We start from the raw sequence: 18,467 nt of genomic DNA on the forward strand, positions 1-18,467 counted from the left end.
TCAAAGCTGTGTGGGCTGCAGTGCTCACATCCTGTCTGTGACTGACATCATTACAAGGAGAATGATTTCAAACCCAAGGTATGAGGTAGCAGCGCAAGAGCCTAGCTCTCAAACCCTTAAGCTGCAGCTGAGGAAAGGACACCCAGAAAGTAACCACCTGCTCCCTCTATGCCAATTCCTTAGATGTGGAGATTCAATTCTTATCAACACAAACCACCTCCACAGCCAAACAATTCTCTGCAAGGCCTCCGAGATAACCTGACGGGTTATCAGCAGCCCGTATTTTTCTCATCCATCACAGGTTAATGCTCCCAGATTCATCTCAACAGAAACTATTCCGTTATCCCACAAAGTGATCTTGGTGATTTATTAGAGAGCTAAAAATGTTATTGATAGGTTATGAATGGAAATCAATAATAAGTGAATTCTAATTCATCACGGTTACAAATATTAAGTGGTCTGCGCCCACTACACACACAGCTATGCCAGCAACACAGAGCCCTTGTAACCTAGCAACAGCTTCACCATAACAAGACCACTTTATTTCTAGGTACGTCAGACCAGAGAGCACTGATACTGTATGTGGGCCATGAAAAGCTTACGCGAGGTGCCTCTGTTATACATAACATGATCAATACATTTAAATGAACTCATGAAAGTAAATTGTTCTATGTAGCCGATCGGGTAAACAAAGTTATTACAGATTTGCTGGTGGAATTTTTAAACTGCGCTCACATGGGCTTGTAGTGACAAGCTCTTACTCTGTGTAGAAACACCACGGAGGTGACATGGAGCTCTGTGAGAGAGCAGAGGCATGCAAAGGATACAACAAAGCAGCAGATGAAGCCGTAATAGTGTGTGCAGAGAAGGAGTGTGGCATGCTGTGTTGTTTGTCTGCCTGTATTAATGTGTGCATGTGTTTTTGTGAGAAACCCCAGAGGGAGGATAAAGGAAAATTGAGAGATGTCAAGAAGCAGGAACAGGCAGAGATAGATAAGATTTAGTTTCCCATGCAACCCTCCTCCTCCTCAGAGTAGTGACGAGGCTACATCTGCACAGGCCTCACCCACCCGTCCAGCCAGCCAGCGTGGACTCCGCTGGCTCCAGTCACCTCCCTAAAAGACCCCCAGTGCATTCCTGCTCCAGCTGTGGCTCTCTTCCTCTTGGTTCTTCTCTTCTCTTTTCTTACTACCATGCTCTCCAACCACTCCTCTAAGCCCCCACTCAGTCACTCACTTGCTTAGGCCTGGGAGTGATTATCAGCCCATTGCCGGGAGGAGGAAAGAAGGAAAGGAAAGCAGGAAAAAAAAAAAGGAATTGTCTGGAAAACAACTGCTCTCTTACCCCTTGTTCCGATTCCAGGGGCTCGGCTTTGACTCGGACTGCAGGCATTCCGTCAAGCATTAACATCCTGTTTCTTAGCCTGCCTGTGAAGGAACACAGAGGAGGTGTAAGACGGGTGTTTTAGCATGACTAAGCAGGTCCCACACTCACTTATTCACACATGGACATCTACAATGTTGTCCTCACACCCACTGAGAAATAAACACATTTTAAATAGACATGACTTCATGTTTCAGAATCATCAGAAGCTGACACACAAACACACACACACACAAAAAGACGCACACAAACTGTGAGTCCCTCTTCTTTATAATAAAGATTTTCGAATTGCCTGGTGGGCTGCAGTGGGGCTAATAACACTTAATAATACTGAAAGAAATCCTCTTAAGACTTCAATGGAATACAAACACATGCTTCATATACAGTTAATCAACAGCAAAGGCATGAACACAACCCGTCTTCAGAGTTTTCCTCTTTAGCCACTTATATAGAGAAAACAATGAGCGCCGTTTGAAGTTGTGGCACTTCTAAAGGTGTAATGTAATATTCATTAATTCACATTATTATTTGAAGTATTTCTTAAGATCCACGCATCCCTCTGCCTCTGAGCACGGTGCGTCTGTAAAGTGGGCAGCAGTGCCCGTCTCCTCAGCTCCGCACTGTGGCTTTAAGAGCGATACTCAGATGGAGCCAATGACAACAATGCATGTTCCGTATCCCTCAGCTTGGGCCCGACCTGAGGTAACCCTCCCTCTTATTATTTTAGCAGCAGTACATGGAGGAATGCAAGCAAGGCAAATAGACCCTAAACATCTCTATTACTCTCCACTGCTGGCACCAGCAGCGGGGTTTGCGGCCCAGTCCTCATAGTCAGCAGCACCACGGTAATCATGACCATTCTAATTCTGAGGAATAAAAGCTGAGGCGGTAATGAATGACATACATTATCTCTGTTTACCTTATGTCCTGGCCATCTAACCACACTAAACATATTGCATATCACACAAAATCCCCGTGGCCTGCTCAATTACTAAACGTTTGGGTTTTGTTTTTGTTTTTTACTCACCAAAGTATCCACTCAAGACAGCTATCGGAAAACATTTCTTATGCAAAAATTGTTTCAGCAAAACTGTTTAATGCCAAGTATTGTTCCTCTACCTCTCAGAGTCTCAAGCGAAAGGCTAATCCTGACTGTGTTTGTGAGTTGAGTGTGTGAGGGAGGCAGAGAAAGAGGGAGGATTTACTCCCTCAATCTGCAACCCCCCAGATCTCGCCTCACAGGTCTAAGTCCCTCAGGTACCCTGGCTGTGCTGCTATTGTATTGTTGTCCAGGATGTCCTTCGGCTTCAGGTCTTGGTAGGCCCAGATAGCGTTGCCATGGTAACGACTGGGCGGGTGGAGCTGCAGCCTCGGTCCAGCCTCAAGCCATGTGTTGAGGAGGAAAAGAAGAGAGGAGTGCACTAAGAGAGGCAGAAAGTGAGGTTTTGTTTTCCCCGGGATGACCACCGTTATGGCAAATGCACTTTCTCCTCATTCACGAGAAAAAAAAAGAAAAAAAAACCCAAACCTCTCCAGACAGAGACACTTAAGATAAAACTTTATTTTCCCGAGGGGTTTGCTATTCTTACATCAAAAAGTTGTTGTTTTTTCCTTTTCTATTCATTTTTCTTCACTGTGCTAAATGCTCACTCTATTGCTGATGGAAAAGCAAAACAATTAGAACTTCTTGAAAGTAGCAATCTTTTCCCCGTGTGCCTAAAGTCCATTTAATCCAGTGGGTTTGTGAGCAGTACCTAATGAACTGGCCTGCAGAGGGATATTCATAGGAAATCAATGGTCTCTGCTTTCCTTTGCTTGTGATGATAATGACCAAAGAGCTAACGGCAGTCGGGGAGCCCTAACACTGAGTAATGAGATAACTGAGGGGTGTTGAGGAGTTCGTGTCGCACTCCTTTGACTGAAGTCAAATGTCAATCGCTTTTGTTCCCACAAAAGAATTGTTTCTAACAGCTAGTGCTTGAAGATCAAAAAAAAAAATCAAAAAGATTAAAGATAAGAACAAAGACTGAGTTGAAACTGAAAAGAATTTGTTGGTGGTGATAAACCAATGCCTATCCAGTATCACTAAATTTGCTCTGCTGGCAGCAGGCTCAGGCAACTAGCAGTGCACTGTCCATCAGCGGTATGAGGCACTGTGTGTGGGAGATGGAGAGAAGGAGGGGTGGGGGGGTTAGAAGGAAACAGGGTAGATTAAGATCACCTTTCCATTTGCTGCTCTCTGAAATGAAATGGCCATCCCAGGTGTGTGGGGGAGTTGGATGGAGAGAGGAGGGCAGTGGAGTGTTGAGGCATCTCATTTCTCCCTCCTACAAGCCCTCCTGTCCCCACCACAATCCCTCGGTAAAAAAAAAAAGAAGGTAAAGGGAGCAGGTGAAGATTGATGTCAGTTCTAGCAGAAGAAATACTCCAAGTATACCTATTTGTGAATTTTCTGCTGTCTTTGTTTTATTGTTTGAATTTATTTGCGTGCCTGTTAATGCGTTTAACTGAATGAAGTGAAACTCCGACTGCACATCAACATCCATGACCTGAGGTTCACCATCTCCTAGTTCCCTGTTGACGGCTATTGACTGTGTACTCACTGAGGCAACAGCAAGAAGCTTGCGGGCTGCCTTAAAAAAAGTGTTAAAAATTAGAATAGACAAACTTCTCTAGAAGACATCAGACATTGTGAGACCAAATGCTGACCTCATGCGCTCGTTTACATGCACATTTCCTCACCGCATACAGAATCAAAAAAATCAAAAGGAAAGCATATCAAATTAAAAACCACTGTGCCAGAAACAGCTCTGTGGCTTACTCTTGTCTTTTAGCTTTACACCTGTGCTACTAGCACGCTGCCAACACTGTGAATGAAATAATTTTATTTATGAACTGTTCAGTGTTAATTAATGGAGTTTAACAAGGAAGTACTTGACTGGCTAAAAAAAATTATATTAAAAAAAAAAGATGCATGTCGGTTGGTGGTGAACAACACTGTGACTTTGTGCAAGTGCTTGATACTGTCTCTGGGTGTTCACTCTAAGAGCACGGAAAAACATTTCTAATTTTTTTGTTGTTCAAGTAAAAGTTGAGGCTTAAACAAGCTAATGAAACCAGATTTAGTATCTAGCTGTGTGCACCATCTTTGCTTCCCTTCTCATCTTTTTCCTCTCATGTGGACATACTAGCACACACACACACACACACACACACAAATGCCACACACCCTGTAACACACTGCAACAGACGGGCCCCGCCAATGCTTTGTTCCCATGTCGAACGCCCAGAGCAACTGGGTGCATCTGTGTCACAGAGGCTGGACCTGCTGCCACGGGCTGGGATGGAAGAGGGATGGAAAAGGGTGAGAGGAAGGGAAGGGGTAATGAATAATTGGGGGGATTGGGGGGAGGGGATGGGGGGGGTTACATGAGGATGGATTCAGGAAGGTGATAGGAAGAGATGGCGGGGGGGGGGGGGGGGGGGGGGGGTTGAAGAGCGCAGAGTTACTGGCAAAAGCAGTGGTTAGGAAAGCAATCACGGGGAGTTGAAGGGGTTGGAGGGGGTTGTTTAGTGGGGAGGAGGAAGGGAGGGAATCAGAGAAGGGAGAGAGGGGATATGGACATGAGCCAAGGCCCGGTCGAGCGCAAAGCACACGGTGCAAGAATGCCAACAGACCCCCCCTCCCATCCAGTCCTCTACCAAAGGGAGGAGAGAAAGAAAAAAGGGAGAACAAGAAAGCAAAGCAAGAAATGCATTTAAAAATGTAAACAAATGCTTAACTAGTTCTATGGATAAAAGGGACAGAGCTGTAGTTGATGCGAAATAAGCATTTCCTGTGTTTTGCCCAGGCTGTCTGTTGCTGGCCTCTTCGCTGCAGCTCACTTCCCTGTTCTGTGCCCCTGGACACCCCAATGTGACACATTGGCCTGATAACCAACCTACGACTGTTAGCTCACTTGCACACTGCAGCACTTCCTCTCTTTCAAGTCAGCCAGTGCACAGAGGTTTTTGAAAACTAGTAAAGAAATACTGTAGCAATTTCTCAATAAAGAAGGTGAAATGAGGGGAAAAAACTTGCTAGACAAAGAGCTTTGGATGAGTGATACTTTTGCAGACACTGGGACATAAAGCTACTGATTTTTTTTTGCTAGCAGAGTAGACGGATCAGCCGAATCACAGCTGATTTTCAATCTCAGCCTGCTTCATGTTAAGCTGCATCTGTGCATGACCTCATCTTGTTGAACTAATTCTGGTCTTGAGAGCTACGTGCATAGTTCCTTGCTGAGTTAGTACTCGAAGAGTAACTGCGCCCAGGAAAATTATGGCATTTTATGCGGTCAAGGGCTCAACATTTGAATCTTAAACCCAATCCAGTCAGTGGTGCCCTACAAAGCTAAACACCACATAAATAATGCAATTCAAACAGGACCACTTTAGTCAGAGAACTTCTTATTTTCATTTGCAGATGACTAAGTTATACTTGGCTGCTTGGCTCTGCTCTCAGGCCTCCCCAGCAAAAGCCTTGAAGAGCACACCTCAATCCCATGCTCTTCCACATGCATAGATAGAAAACCCAAGCACTCTCAAAGGAAGAACAGGAGCACAGGCGTCAGTGACACCAGATATGATGCTGAGAAGTCAGATAAATCCATAGAGCTATTTGGGGAATGTATATAAAGAAAATCTTAGCTGTGTTAACTCATATTCATATCTGACAACAAATTGCATGGCTGGTAAAACATACAACTGACATGTCTACTTGGAACCTGGGTTTTCTCCAGGATGTCAAATGATAATTTGTGTGGGAATTAAGTGGAGTTTAAGGGATTCAGACACACAGCATCAGCTTATCCTCCATATTGCCTTCTGTGCCTGCTGGCGACTGTAAAAGACCGTAAAAAAGCACCTGATGCATTGATTTTTGCTGGGAGTGGGGGGCAGTCAACTCATTCCTGCTTGCTACAATATAGCTGTTGATGACCAAAATGACCCTGAAGCCACCGGAAAATGTTCCCGTGCTCCTGATTGGTAGTCTGCCGCTGTTTGTCACAGTGCGCAGCGGTCAAAGTTCAAATTAGTTGAACTCTCAGCGCGCTGCGGGTGAGCCACATCGTTGCTTTGGCCAGCATGCCAACAAGCCATCGGCGCAGTAACAAACCAGTGGTGCGCAGTGCAAACCATTTTAAAGTATGGATTTCACAGCGTCAATGTTCCATCATGTTTGAAAAACCGATTATGTTGATAGATATGAAAAAAACTCCCTTCAGAGCCACAGAAGGGACATAAAGATTACAAACAAATAAGGCAAATAACTGTTTTCAATACGATGAGTTGACGTTTGAAATTAGCAGAGTTCCCCTTTAAGGTCTCTCATGAAAATGAGATTAAGGTACTTCCTATCTAAATAAAATCCCTTCACCAGACAGGAAAAGAGAAACACCGTCAGTGTTGATGGTGTTTGTTGATTGTCCAAGGTATGTATGTGTGTTTAGGGTTCACGCCTGGATGTACTGTTTTGGACATGTTTTTTTTTTTTTAAATCATTCCTGGCACTCTGTGAATGGTCTCAGAATTTCCATTTCAGAAGACGTATTTTCCTTGGCAAGAGCAGCAAGTGAAGTCTTTTGGATGCTTCTGGGACATTTTTGAACGGGGCTCAAGAGAGCAGAGAGCTACTACCTCCTTGCTCATAAAAGCGTGGACTTCTCCGACTGCAGACAAGCACAATGGCAATAAACTACAGCTTATACACCCTACCCTGTTTAAAAAAGAGAGAGAGAGAGGGGAAAAAAGTTCCCTTTAGGGTTAAAACCCCCTCAAAGATGCACTCAACTGATGCCTTTTACCTCAAAACACCCCGCCCATTTCCTCTTCGAATAAATCAGTTCCACAGAGGAAAAACACAGCTTGCTTTATGTACACAGTTATTAATAGACAGAACACACTCATCATGTGTTGGATGATTTATTTCTGGCACATGTTGTGAAACTTGGGGAACTTATCAGCTCCTTATCAATTTAAAGGAAAAACTCAGAGACAGGATGAATACATAATGATTTTAGAAATAAAAGGTAAATGGGCACATTAAGGTTGTCAGCAGCAACAAAACAGAGCGATTACAGAGGTGTCACCTAATGGCTAATCCTTGTATGATTATTCTTGAAATTAAGAGTAAAAACGATATCACTGAGATGCTGCCTATCAAAAAAAAATGATGTGTATTAAAAAAAAATTTCATAAAACCGAATACCAAATAAAGCCATGTGACAAATTGGGTCCAGGGTGCACCCTGCCTCTCGCCCCATGGCACCTGGGATAGGGTCCAGCCCCCACAAAACACTGAATTGGATTTTGGATGGTTGGATGCACGGATGTGTGGAAAATCAAATACAGAGTAGCCTGAGACAGCTCCAGAGATAGACACCCAAAGCATGTGAACAGGTTGACTGCGCCTAGCAAAGGATGAGTATTGATTTCATTGATCCAAGTGTCATAATGGTTACACCCAGCTTCAAGAAAAGCTCCAATTTGAAATTCCCCATAAAAGTCGTCGTGTTCCAAATTAAATTTAAAAAGAAAAACCTGCGCTCTGGCGACTTTGTGCGGTGTAAAGTTAAAGAAGCAACAGCAGTACCCGTGATATAAATCATTTGAAGACTTCAAATTAAATTCTTAGAAATCAGTGTAATGACGTCTGAAATTATGGAAACACTGCCATGTGTGAGAGAGAGCCACAGAGCAGTGAACTCATAGTGTTCCTCCCTGAGCCAGGCAGCTCAGCACCTGAGAGGAAACCGGCTCCATTTATAGAGTGGATGCCCATGTAAATACACAAACAACACACAGACACAGAGTCACACACTAGTAAGGCCCACGGAAGTTCCCATATTCTGGTGAATTGCCCTTGGGTCCTTGCTATTTCTGCCAGGGGCAGGGGGATCCTGTGTCAGTAATCCTGTCATGATGAGGGGGATGAGGTCGCCGGATGCAGCTCAAGTACGCTGCCTTCACCAGCACACACGCACACAGGCAGAATAATTTGTAACGACCACGACATACAGCAAGTCAGTTATGAGTGTGGTTACAATAACAAATCTGCGGTTCACAATAAAATTTCCTCAAGGTAATGAGAAGATGTCGCAGACTGGCACTGACACATGCTTTATTTAATCAAGTGAAACTTATCAAATTAAACCAAAGAGTCGACAGACCAAAGCAAGTTGCACAAGTAATAACACTTTAGCCAGATATTTCCCTAGTGCCTCTTGTTTAATGAGTCAAATGGTCAAAATATGGTTACAACAGGGCAAAAGGGAAATCTTTTATCTTTTTTTTTTTTCAGTGACTTTTTTCATTGTGAAAGATCCCCACCTCCACCATTACCACCTCCGTCCCTTCTAGGTCTTGTGAAACTGTGGGAAATGAAGAAGCTGTTTATTCTGAGAGGAAACACTCAAAGCGAAAAGAAGAGTCGGTCGCTGTCTGGTTTGTCTGTGTCTCTGTCTGTGTCTCAAATGCACTTCTTATAAAGCTGACTTCCTGAGCCCCTTTTCTGATCTACAATCTGGCTCGCAGACACTCACAAACCTCGTGACCTCTGCCTGCACCCACCGTGAACCATATTTATCTTAGATTCAGAGGCAGACACGCATGCACATAAACTCTGCAGCTCTGCCCATGAAAGAAGAATATGGATGCCCATTCAACACAAACAGCCACCCACACACACCTACAGTGTATGCACACACAAGCCGTGCACAAATACACACACACTCCTCCACATTGCTCCAGAGAGAGGTAAACAGAAGAGTCTGACATCCTCTTGCATCATGTGCCTCAAATGCAGCAGAGAAACAGCTAAACAAGCTGTGACCGTGACAGCGCTAAAGTGAGGTGGCATTACTCAAGCAAGCTCCGACTCCCAAGTCAAAGCAATTTGTGACACCATTCTAGACTATTTATGTCCAATTGAAGGTCATTTTGATGAAATCGTGAGAAAGAATAAGTTAAATGTTCAGTATGAAAGCTGGATCGAGTTTGGTGCTAAGGAAACCACAAATAGACACCACAAAACAGCTCCTGAAGAGATAGTTTACTATGAGGTCTTCTTGCTTCAGCATAATCCGCTGACCTCTCAGAAACACCGTACACATGCATACACACTCACTCACCTCAGTAAATGCAGCACGGTCAGTGGCTGTGCATCTAAAATAGCCTCTGACACAAAAACCTCACTTGTACCAAAGGAGGGGGAGGTGGAGCCAAGCAAACCAGGGTAAACGTGTGGAGCACTTGGCTTAGCCTTTCAGGAAGATACTCTAATATTCTGTGTATGTTTATACCACCATACGGCTAAACTGTACACGAGAGTGAGATACTGTGAGGCTGGTTGACTGCAGTGGATCAATATAAGATGCACTCGGTGCCTCTGTACCAGTCTCTTATTTACTTTCAGTTCACAGGTCCTTGGTTGAGGTGACCACACTGCGGTACTTACTAATCATCTCGAAAAGGCCGAACAGCATCGCGGGCACATTTCTGTACAGCATTCACCGTGAATAAAAAATGAAAAACCGGTGAATATATTTTTATTGATGCTTTACAGTGGGAGGCCGCCATAGAAGGGAAATATAAAGCGTTCTCAGTGTTGTAAAGGTGTTAAGCAAGTGAACCTTGTGGTATTTTGCCATTTCTCAGTGCTCGTGAAGAAGTTATAGCTGCTTTCAACATGTTGAAAATGAGTGTAAGGGTGAAACCCTGCTCTAATTTCCCACACTGAACTAATGGATTAGTTCAGTACCCTCACAAAAAAGCAACAAAAAAAATCCTTTCCATCAACTCTACCACCACTAACCACCCACATGTTTACCACCCCCACCCACTCTCACCTGCCCGAAGGGATGCCAGCACACTCGACCCTAATGGCGAATTCTTTGTGTAGGCTACTGTCTCTTATCCCCTAGGCTCTGGTAGCGTATGTGTGTGTACTTGTGTTCCAACATGTATGTCTGAATGTGATTCCCCTTCCCCCAACATATGCACTGTGTACATACTGCTCCCAATGGCCTGTCTTCCGAATGCATCACAGCACACGTGCATTCTCAAAAAGATCGACCTAGATGTTGTACAATAACTGTACAATGCAAGCATGCCAAGGCACCAATACAGTGACTCATCTACTACTGTATCTACTGTAAACAACTCATGTAGAAATAATATCATCTCAAACAGTGAAACACACACTCTTATTTTTTTTTCACTTGTCTTCCTTTGCCCTTTTTTCTCACTCGCCATCTCTTACATCCAAACAGCGGCCTGCATGCAGGCATATATGCGAGCGCACGGGCAATTTTCTCGTGGCTTTTTTTTAATAGCCTTTGCAGAGTCCTCCTGATGCAGCTTCACAAAGTGTCGCGACTATCTAACCCTACTTTTTGCTGACACAACCAAATCCACCCCAACGCACAGCACATGGAAATTGACAATAACGGACCAAGCAAAACATTCCAACACACTGACACTTATTACATCAAATGCGCGCAGCTATTTTCGCTCACCGAGTTTTTCCCCTTGGTTTGACCCATTCCAGCTCTCCAATAACACTCAATAAAAGCCAGCAGCTGTGTTTACCTCTATTACTCATCTACTCACGCCTTCACTTCGATTACTGCTCCTCTCTTTTTAAGCCGACGCTGTGCCATGTTGATACCTGGCTGAAGCAGCTAATTGAGTAGAGCTATGGCCTGTAGTAGGAGCCTAAATTCAGCTGTGTAGAAATGGCACAGCCCTCCAAATGGATTCCACATGCTGTTTACATAATTTCGTTTCCTAACAGTTGACCTACAGTACAACTGGAAACAAAGTTCACAGTGATCCACGCAGCATCCTTACACAGGTCTGTAGAAACCATCTGCATGGAGGATAGAGAGAAGCAACTCCCAAAAGATTCTGTGAAGGGGAAAGTCTCAGAAATGATCCAAAACAGACTGAAAATGCTGACTTTGAATACTCTCCCATCCTTCTTTCTTGGCTTCCTTCCTTTTCTTCTCTCCTCCTTTAACCAGCCATATTTGGCTAAAATCAATCGCACGCTAGTTTGAAAGAGGAAACGTCATCGCCTATAGACGGGCCTTCCACTGACATACCTTTCTATCCTAGCCATGGAAACATGTCGAGCGACCTCAAATCAGAGTCTGGGGGCAAGCTCTGCAACATGAGTCACTTCCAGTAAGCAGTGAGTGTGCTGCTCTAGCGATTGTGTCATTACTCAAAAGGAAAAAAGAAAAAAAAAACTTGGATCAATACACCGGTCAGACATCATTTGAAAAAATCTGCCTGTCTTAATACGTTTTTTGCTCTATCAAAATAAAAACTTGGTTCCCCACGATAGCTTTAACAATAGGAGACTCCTTATAAGTATACAACCAGGGATGAGGTTAACAATGCTTAAAATGATCTTGGACAAGCTGGAATCTTTCATGTTAGATTGTAGAGCCTTCTGATTTTTTTTCTTCACTATTTATACTATCAACCTCAGAGTCCCTGGCTGTTGCACAATACTTTCCGTGCTTTCTCTCTCCCTCTCTCTCTCTCACCCCTCTCTTTCTGCTCACTAAACACACATGCTCTTGCACTCTGTGTACACCCTTAACTTAATTTGGTAAACAAACGGGGGCTGGACACTCGGGTCGAAGGTTGAATCCACAAGAGAATGTGCAAAGGGAAAGAACATTTTGTCATTTCTAGGATTATGAAATACCAGTATAGGGACTTCAGCTCACTAACATCACCTACAGATGTTTCTTTTTGTTTTTTAATGTCGCTCACAGTAAGTTCACGACAGCCACCGCTGGATGAACGACGAAGCGACACAACGATTCCTTTCTCTTTCCTTTAATTGAATCAGCTTTTGCGTTTTCTTTTTTGGCTCACATGATAGTTTGATGTAAGAAGGTGCCAACATATCCTGGATTGAGAGCTCGAGAGATGAGAAGCAATTTTCGGAAACTGGATCTGTATGTTATATATTGGGTCCATACTCTAACCTCTCTAATTTTCCTCTCACCCTGGCCTTGGATTACAGTAGAGACCCACATTAATCCAGCCATATAGTGCGCTGCAGTCTATCTGCAATCAGTGCTGATACACTCCATAACACCCACTTGGATCAATGAGCAGTCAGTCAATATGGCAGCAGTTAACCCAGTTTATTAGCCCTAATGCAGGAAATTTCATCTTCTTAAATACAAATTTGAGCCTATGTGTTGTTAGCATGAACAAACCAGAGCAAAGCACATCTTCCTGAAAGATTTGATCTGTCAACAAGCAGCCAATTTGTGCGTCCTGATACGTGGCTGACAGAGGTTGCCTTTAAAGGGGGGAATCCTGCGGAGCAATTAAATATCCTGGGCAGAGCGGTGTTGATGGACAGATAGAGTCTATCCGTTGGTGATTGGCTTTTTAATTGAGTCCCCCCCACCTGTACCGATCCTTATCGTAAGCCTTTGGACCATGTCTTGGGGTGGGGGTTGAGCTACTGAAGGAATCAGATTGGCAGCACCAGCTTTATACAGTTGTGGAGGAAAACAGCAAGACGTGTGAGACATCAAATCGTTCATGTCAATGTTGGCATAGTCGGTGTGCTCTCAAGATTTGCATTCTATTTGTGACAGCAGCGGTGGGTTTCAGGGGTTGGGTGCGCTCAAAAGCAGGCACAGGTATGCTAAAGAATACCATTTATAAATGCAAATGTTTAACCTGACATGTTGAGCATTTTAATCAGCTGCCTCTCCAGTGTTTCTTTCACCTACCACAATTGGATGGGCTCCAACTGTAGTAGTGACACATGCAGCAGTCTCCAAATACTGCAGGTCTCAGTAAAAGTGGCTCTCCAACTTACAGTGGATCTCCAGATCTCCCCATACCAATATGGGCAGCTGCCATCCAAGATGATGCCCGGGATGAGAGCAAAGCAGCTGAATAATTTTGCCAGCACAGCAGTAAACCAGCAAAGCATGACACAGGAAGGATGGGGCTAGGTGGTTAGTAACAACTGAACCTTTAAAATAAGAGCGAGATGATTGTCCACTTGCACAATAATGATGTATATCGTCCTTTCAGACAGACGATAAGAATCACAAAAATGCTAAAATGAGTCATGAGACATTAAAATATCTGTACAGCCTGCCGATATCTATGTAAAGTCTATTTGTGGGAAAACCTGATGCTTCAAGCAAAAAACTAGAAAATAAAAAAATAAGGAAACACCCCAAAACAAAATAAGTCAATTTTCAGAGCATTCTGCGAGTTGCAAGAGTTATGCTTGCTGTCCTTCAGAAGCAAATGTCAAAGATGAATAAAAAAAAGTACATACAGCGATGGGTGGATGGATGATTAAAGTAAATTTGAACACCGAAGACAAGTGTCAGTTCCCAGTTTTTTAACGGACAGCCACTGCCATCATTGTTCTTGAACTCTTAGTTATTACTATAAACAGGGCATTGAAGAGACACCAATATATCCACTGTAATCATTTTTCCAGCTAGTTTCATGGAGAACCAGGGGGTCTCCAGATCATAGACTGGACAGAATTACAGTCCTTGCTTTTTGCCTGCTGGGGTCTCCAGTCCATCAAAGGTCTAACAAAAAGACCCTAACAGCCTTTCACACTCACGCTCACCTGTACAACCGACTTTGAAATCAACACTTATATCAAGCATCTTTTTGGACTGTGGGAACATACAGAGCATCTGGAGAAAACCCATGAAGTCACAGACAGAATACGCAAGATCGAGACAGAAAGGACACCGACAGGTTCAAGCCCAAACTTTCTTGCTGTGACGCAAAAGTGCTAAACAGTCATTTTGAACCCAAACCATGACCTTTTACTAACCCACTCATTTTTTCTAGCTAAACATACATCCTCACAGTAAGCCACAAACAGCAACATCCTTTCGATACTGCTGTCAAACCAGCTAGTGCAGGTTGCATGTTGCTTTAGGGTAAACATTAAAAATATATACACTAACTGGTCAACATTTCTTTTTCTTCTTCTTTTTTTGTTACTGCTATCTGAATGTCTGGATTAAGTCACAAGGAACACTGACCTGTTTATCATGTAAAGTGACCTTTACATGATAAACATTCAGACAGGTCATTTAACTCTTCTGTTATCATCCAAATGTACTACAGTTCATTTGAACTGTTCTCAGTTCACCGCATTATTATATGCTACACTGAAGTGAGTAGTGTTGTCAGTGAAGTTAATACTTTAGCAGTCAATGAAGTCATTTTTACAGAAATACAGGCTCTGACTGTGTTTCAGCAAGAAGATGGTCTTGATTAAGACAATATATCACATGCACTGTGCAGGCTTCCCTTACATGCAGGCAGCAGTAGCATGATCAAATACAGAATGTACAAAGGCTTCTAGCATCAGCAGCAAAGTGGGCATGTGATGAAGACTTCGGGACCTGGACTGCAAAGTCTCTGTTTTCCTCAGTCCACACTAAAACACAGTGCTTGAATTTTCTACACTGCTTCATAATCCAGGCGTACTGTGAACGCTGGGTAAAGACACAGCAAAAGTTATGCATTTTAAAATGTTAACCAGTTATTGTGGCCATTGCCTCAGGGATTATCCAGCTTAAAGACTTTCTGTTGAAGACCTGTTCATACATACACTGAACCCCCTAATTATAGCTACATTATCTAGCGCTTACAATGGCACTCTGACCACAGATGTGGTTCAGTGCTACAGTAATTAACCTTAAAGAGTTTATTTTCAAATTTCTTTCCAGATCATAAATACTGTTATCACAAATAAGCCTTCAGATCCGTGACATTCCAGACTTACGTGATTTGGATGATCAAGACGTGCAGATGTTTGTGTGCTGTAAAGAGACACTTTCAGGCATCTAATGTGATTCCTTGCCGTGTACACACAGTGTCGAAAGTCTGCTCTACATGTGTGATATCAGCCTGCTTATTCGTGCACAGGCAGAAGGCCTTATTGTACATGGATTTAAGCGATACTTTAAATGGGCACTAATCTCCCTCGCTCAACACCAAGGAGCTGCAGAGCTGCAGGGGGTCTCATCCTCACACATCCACACACACACATATATATGCCCACACCTTCCCTTCCTCTTTCTTTCAGATTCCTGCCTTGGGCGTCTGTATCCAGTAAGGGTCCTAAGGCTAGACCCCCTATGCTAAGCGAGCCTACCGCAGACATGAGCGAGACAGATAAATATGAAGGCATGCCGGCTCGGACGTCGCCCGGATCAACAAGGTCCGCGTCAGGTGTTGAGGAACCAGGGCACCCTGACGAAAAGTGGGCTACTGGAACAAGAAGGCATCGGTGGGCAAGAGACGAAAACAGGGCGTTGTTGGAATGCTACTACGCAAGTAACCCCGGCGGCAGGGGCTACATGAATAGGATGCTAGGCGAGTTGCTCCAGCAGATCCCGGGAACAACATCGGAGATCTCTGTCCAGAAGAGCGCAGTCCTGGGAACAGCTAAGATACTGCGCAGGACCCTCAAGCTCCCAGGCCTCTGGTAGAGGACCCGAGCTTGAAGGATAAACCGCCCGCAGGGGCGTGCTGGGTGTTTTTTTATGGACAGAGAGAGAGACCCCGGACGCATAGTTAAAGGCAAGGTAGGGCCTCTCCACATCGCTAGGGTAAAGTCACACAGGTCAGTGCTTAGTTTCCACATCAAACCCAAGAGCAGAGGCCAGAGTCTCTACCACCCCCATCCCCACCACCACCTTTCTCTCTCCTTCCCTCCCACTCTCTCCACACACATACTCCCCCCTCCTCCTCGTCCTCCCCCTCTCTGGATGTACAAATGCCTTTGCTGTCAGCTCTGCCCTGGTCCCCTGTAATTGAAAATAACAGCCAAGGGCCAGCCCCCGGCCACTCTCTCCAGCCTGGTGGCTCTCTGCCCCTGTGACAGCCACCCATCAATACCAATGACTATTACCCTGGAAGTGAGAGCGCTGGCGATGACATCCAAGACACCACCCCTGCAACACTCCCACACACACACACACACACACACACACACACACACACACTCATATATACACACACCCGAGTGTCCTTCCTCCGCTATCCAACCCTCCCAATGTTTAACCCATTCCTAACAGCCTCGTTCCTCTGTTTCTAAGCTGCTACAGTAGACAAACAAGCCCGTCTCTCTCTTTCACACACAGACACACACACACACACACACACACCATAACGCTGCACACAAATGCACACCCACACGCACACAACTCTCTTAAGACATGCACGAAACTCTGACAAGCAGCAAACTTTTTTTTCCACTGAGAAGTGCCGAGAGTTTTTGCAGCGCAGTCACACTCACATCCCCCACTAAGACATTCAGTCAGTGTTATTCTACAACACTCCTTCACTGATAAGCAGATATGTTTGAAGTTGCATTGGACTTGTGAGAGATAAGAGACTTGAAACACAGGAGGTGCCTGCGCTGCAAAAGTGTGGATGCTGCCCATGTCCCCGGTTGTCCCGAGTATATAAAAATCAGCTCTCTTTTTTTTTGGCCTCTTTTATGACAGCTTATTAATTGACACTGACAATAAAGAGTTGTCCAGTCAGCTACATGCGGGATCTCTTGTCTCCCCCCCCCCCCCCCCCCACTACCTTCTCTACTGTCAAACACCAAACACAATACTATAGGTGATCTGAGTTGTCATTTGCTTTGACAGAGCAATGACAGCTGGACGAAACGCATTGAACACAAGCACAAAGCCCAGCAACGTGACAAATGAAGCACATAGCAGCAGCCAGCAGAGGAACAGGACAAGAAAATTGCACAGACCTTGTCAGAAGCTGCAGAGCCGTGGAGACTAGGAGACTGTTTTCCTTTCTACAGTCCTCTCTGTCTCGTCTCCTCCTCTCCTCTTCTCTCCTCTCACTCTGCGCGTATGTACGTGTGTATGTGTGTGAGTGAGTGTGTGTGCGATAATGTGTGTGAGTGTGAGTGAGTGTATGTGAGTGAGCAGCTCCCTCCCCTTCTGCCTCTCAGCTGCTCGGCTCAGGCAGTTCTCAGGAAATGAATGAGAGCGCACAGAGAACTGTTGTACTTGCAAATGACTTACCCCGAGTCACATGATCCGCTAAATGTAGGGTGGGCCGGTGGGTGGAGGCTTCATAAGCAAAAGGGAAGACAATATACTCTAAGCTTTAACAGCATGCATCGAATTACATGGGGCCCCTCAGGGGAGGTTTCCGACGCGTCCGCTCTAAACCAGTCCAAACTCCCTCCAGTGCACACCTCCCGGAGCGCAGCGGAGAGTCCTGGGCTGGGGTGAGCACCAGAGCACCTCCCCGTTTAAAGGGGACGGAAACGAAGGGGGTAACAGTGCATTAGTTCAACTTGTTTTATTCGCAATGCATCCGTTTGGGTTGTGATAATTAAAAGGACAAAGTTTTTACACGCGCGTCTAGTAATTACACCCACGGATACAGTAATTATAAATACAAATGAACCGATGTGGTCAGTGAACCGATTTGTGAATAGAAAAACGAACTAGTGAACATTTAGTTTAATTTTAAATCTCATCCAAGAGCAAGGAAAAACAGCAAAATCACATGAGAATTTTTCGTTCTTCTCTGATTCAGTGACGATCAGTGTCTCAAGGGAATAACTGGCAGATTAATACATGAACACGAACATTTATTGATGCAAAAATGACTTAAATCCTTAATCTTCATAAATCAGAATTGTGACTGAAAAAATATTGCAGTGTAGAATACTTTGCTTCTCATCATTAAAGCATATGTCCTATTATTTATTTATTTTTATTGTACTTACTACTTATACTTATTGCATTTATTGCACTTATTAGCATAATAAAGCCTAAAAATCTATTTTAAAAAGTCAAATAAATGCATATATATATATATATATATATATATATATATATATATATATATATATATATATGTATATATGTGTGTGTGTGTGTGTGTGTAGAGAGAGAGATCAGTGCTTTGAATGATCACCGGTATTGATTACTTCCACTATTTATTCATTAACAGTTTAATGTCAT

The 18,467-nt window shown here is 44.0% G+C and overlaps 1 protein-coding gene across 4 annotated transcripts in view; it reads right to left on the bottom strand.

The window, feature by feature from the left end:
- Positions 1-17,660, bottom strand: part of klf12b (Kruppel like factor 12b) — a 39,048-nt gene extending 21,388 nt beyond the window's left edge. Inside the window, exons 1-3 of one of the 4 annotated variants that reach the window (XM_085249334.1) lie at positions 17,234-17,493; positions 4,613-4,721; positions 1,345-1,427 (exon numbers count right to left, since the gene is read on the bottom strand). In XM_085249334.1, the coding sequence (XP_085105460.1) occupies positions 1,345-1,427; positions 4,613-4,688 (159 nt within the window). In that variant the 5' untranslated portion in view covers positions 4,689-4,721; positions 17,234-17,493. Of the gene's footprint in view, positions 1-1,344; positions 1,428-2,410; positions 2,553-4,612; positions 4,722-17,233; positions 17,494-17,513 lie in introns of those variants that run through there. The other 3 variants (XM_085249336.1, XM_085249335.1, XM_085249337.1) reach the window with 3 other exon arrangements.
- Positions 17,661-18,467: the final 807 nt, after the last annotated feature.

Source organism: Mchenga conophoros, linkage group LG16, assembly GCF_057382185.1.
Source record: "Mchenga conophoros isolate Kocher_MC1m ecotype Shallow Benthic linkage group LG16, M_conophoros_male_GT1.1, whole genome shotgun sequence".
Classification (NCBI taxonomy): Eukaryota; Metazoa; Chordata; class Actinopteri; order Cichliformes; family Cichlidae; genus Mchenga; species Mchenga conophoros.